Raw genomic sequence first — 1,904 nt, forward strand, 5'->3', positions numbered from 1 at the left:
ACCCTGTATATAAGCAGTTCTAAATAATTTCAGATCTATAATCGTATAAAAATGAATAAAACATTTGAATTAATTTTATAGACACCTCTCGTCCCTTGAATAATTCAAAACTGGTTGTTTTGAAAAAGAGGTTTGATCAGAAATACTTTCATCTCATAACGTTTTCGATACGTTCGGTGTTAAAAATCGCGACAACTCTAAAGCTTGAATTAAAATTCCGTTCAAGCGAAGTCTATTCGAAACGAGACGCAGACGAAGCTTTCTCTATTTGTTTGAACTCCTGCACTGTAATTTCCGCGGTGTCTTTCACTTTCAATCGCCGCAAAACCTAAACCAAACACTTTGATACTTTCGCTAAGGAAGAATTGATTTCAACTTGGTCAAGGAATGCATCTGCATAGTTTGCTCAATTTTGGAGTAAGTTTATACCTCTACATAGGTCGCTTGTACAACTACGATATCACACCGATGCGCCGTTGAAGCCAGTTTACAATTCCTTGAGTCAACTTGACGACTCGAGTAAGAAGACGTAGTTCCGACTGAAGAGTTGACACGAACGCACACACATTCCCATGCCCGCACACACGCACATGCGTTCGCACATACCGGCTCGTGCGTATTCTCGCCGTGTCGGGGGGTGCGCTCGCGGGCAGTCTCCGCAGAAATGCAATTTTCTTTTCACCCGTGGCAATTTTTGCCGACGTCAGCGTTAGAACGCCGAGCTGTCGCCACGGTGGAAATCGGATAAACGGCGTAGCCACAGGTAGCCGGCCATTCAAAGACTCTGGCTCTTCGTCGTCGTCGTCGTCGTCGTCGTCGTCGTCGTCGTCGTCGTCGCCGTCGTCGTCGTCGCGAAAGTCACGAAGGCATAAAAGTGACTCGTCCTTTTCACTCACCATCGCTGGACTCCTTCTGGCCGTGAAAGTCGCCGGTATGATGATCCTCGACGCCGTACGAGAACTCGTACTTCGGCTTCCCCACGTAGTCGACCGTGTAACCGTCGTGATGGCGGTGCTCGTGGTGGGTCTGCAGATAGTTGTGCTCACCGAGATGGTCCACAGGTACGTGCGGTACTTTCACTTCGTATTCAGGTCCCTGTACCGGCCCTTGGAAATGCATGTACGAGCTGGCCACCGAGACATGATGATCGTGGCTGTCCAGCGGTATCACGCCAGCGATTGATCGATCGACCAGGGCGAGGCCGATGGTTAGTGCGACGGTGACCTGCGACACAAGAAGTTTATGTCGACAGTGTCGTGTTGTCCGGGGACTCATCTCCGGCACGGAAAAAGGGGCTTTCGATGCTCTGATAGTTATCGATCATGGTTGTAAATAGCGCGCGTTATGAACCGAAGAGTTCATTTACATAAGCGGTGGACGTATTTACCGGGACCCCAGTCCCTGTAATCTTCCCGTCTCTATTGCAATTTTCTTATTTTCTTATAGGGGGGAAAAATAGCTTCTTTTAGAAAAAATTCTACTGTGAAATAGTATTGACGGCAAGGAATTGCCGAACGAAGGAAGATGTAATTTAAATATTTTTACGTGTTCTAATATGTCAAATACTTTTTCCGTGCGCACGTATAAACAGTCGAGCAAATTGGAATATTTCAAGCTAGTAGAATGTTCGACGAAACGAAATTGCACGGAAATGTAACCGTGATCTGTACGCTCGATGTTGCCTGTATGTACAAACTCGACGCTATGATGAAACTCTAGAAATTTGCGATATTTATCGACATCGAGTAGCGAGGGCTGGGTCGCCGACCTCTCGTTTTTAATTACGGCGTCCCGAAAGTCCGGCCGTCAATGTTGAAATCAACACGATTCAGTCCGACGGAAGTGACTCGATTGAAGAAGGAAATGTGCAATTCATCGAGAAACGTTGCGTCGTCTTTGCTCGT

General features: G+C 46.8%; 1 protein-coding gene across 1 annotated transcript; it reads right to left on the reverse strand.

Moving 5' to 3' along the window:
- Positions 1–888: 888 nt before the first annotated feature.
- Positions 889–1,398, reverse strand: LOC105565568. The gene has a single exon (XM_012018870.1). It carries the CDS (start codon positions 1,273–1,275, stop codon positions 889–891), a length of 387 nt encoding a protein of 128 aa, XP_011874260.1. The 5' UTR covers positions 1,276–1,398.
- Positions 1,399–1,904: the final 506 nt, after the last annotated feature.

Source organism: Vollenhovia emeryi, unplaced genomic scaffold, assembly GCF_000949405.1.
Source record: "Vollenhovia emeryi isolate VEMERY1.0 unplaced genomic scaffold, V.emery_V1.0 DF939151.1, whole genome shotgun sequence".
NCBI classification, from domain to species: Eukaryota; Metazoa; Arthropoda; class Insecta; order Hymenoptera; family Formicidae; genus Vollenhovia; species Vollenhovia emeryi.

Coding starts and splice junctions, on each gene's coding strand:
- LOC105565568 (XM_012018870.1), bottom strand. CDS start 1,275: ATGAGTCCCCGGACAACACGACACTGTCGACATAAACTTCTTGTGTCG.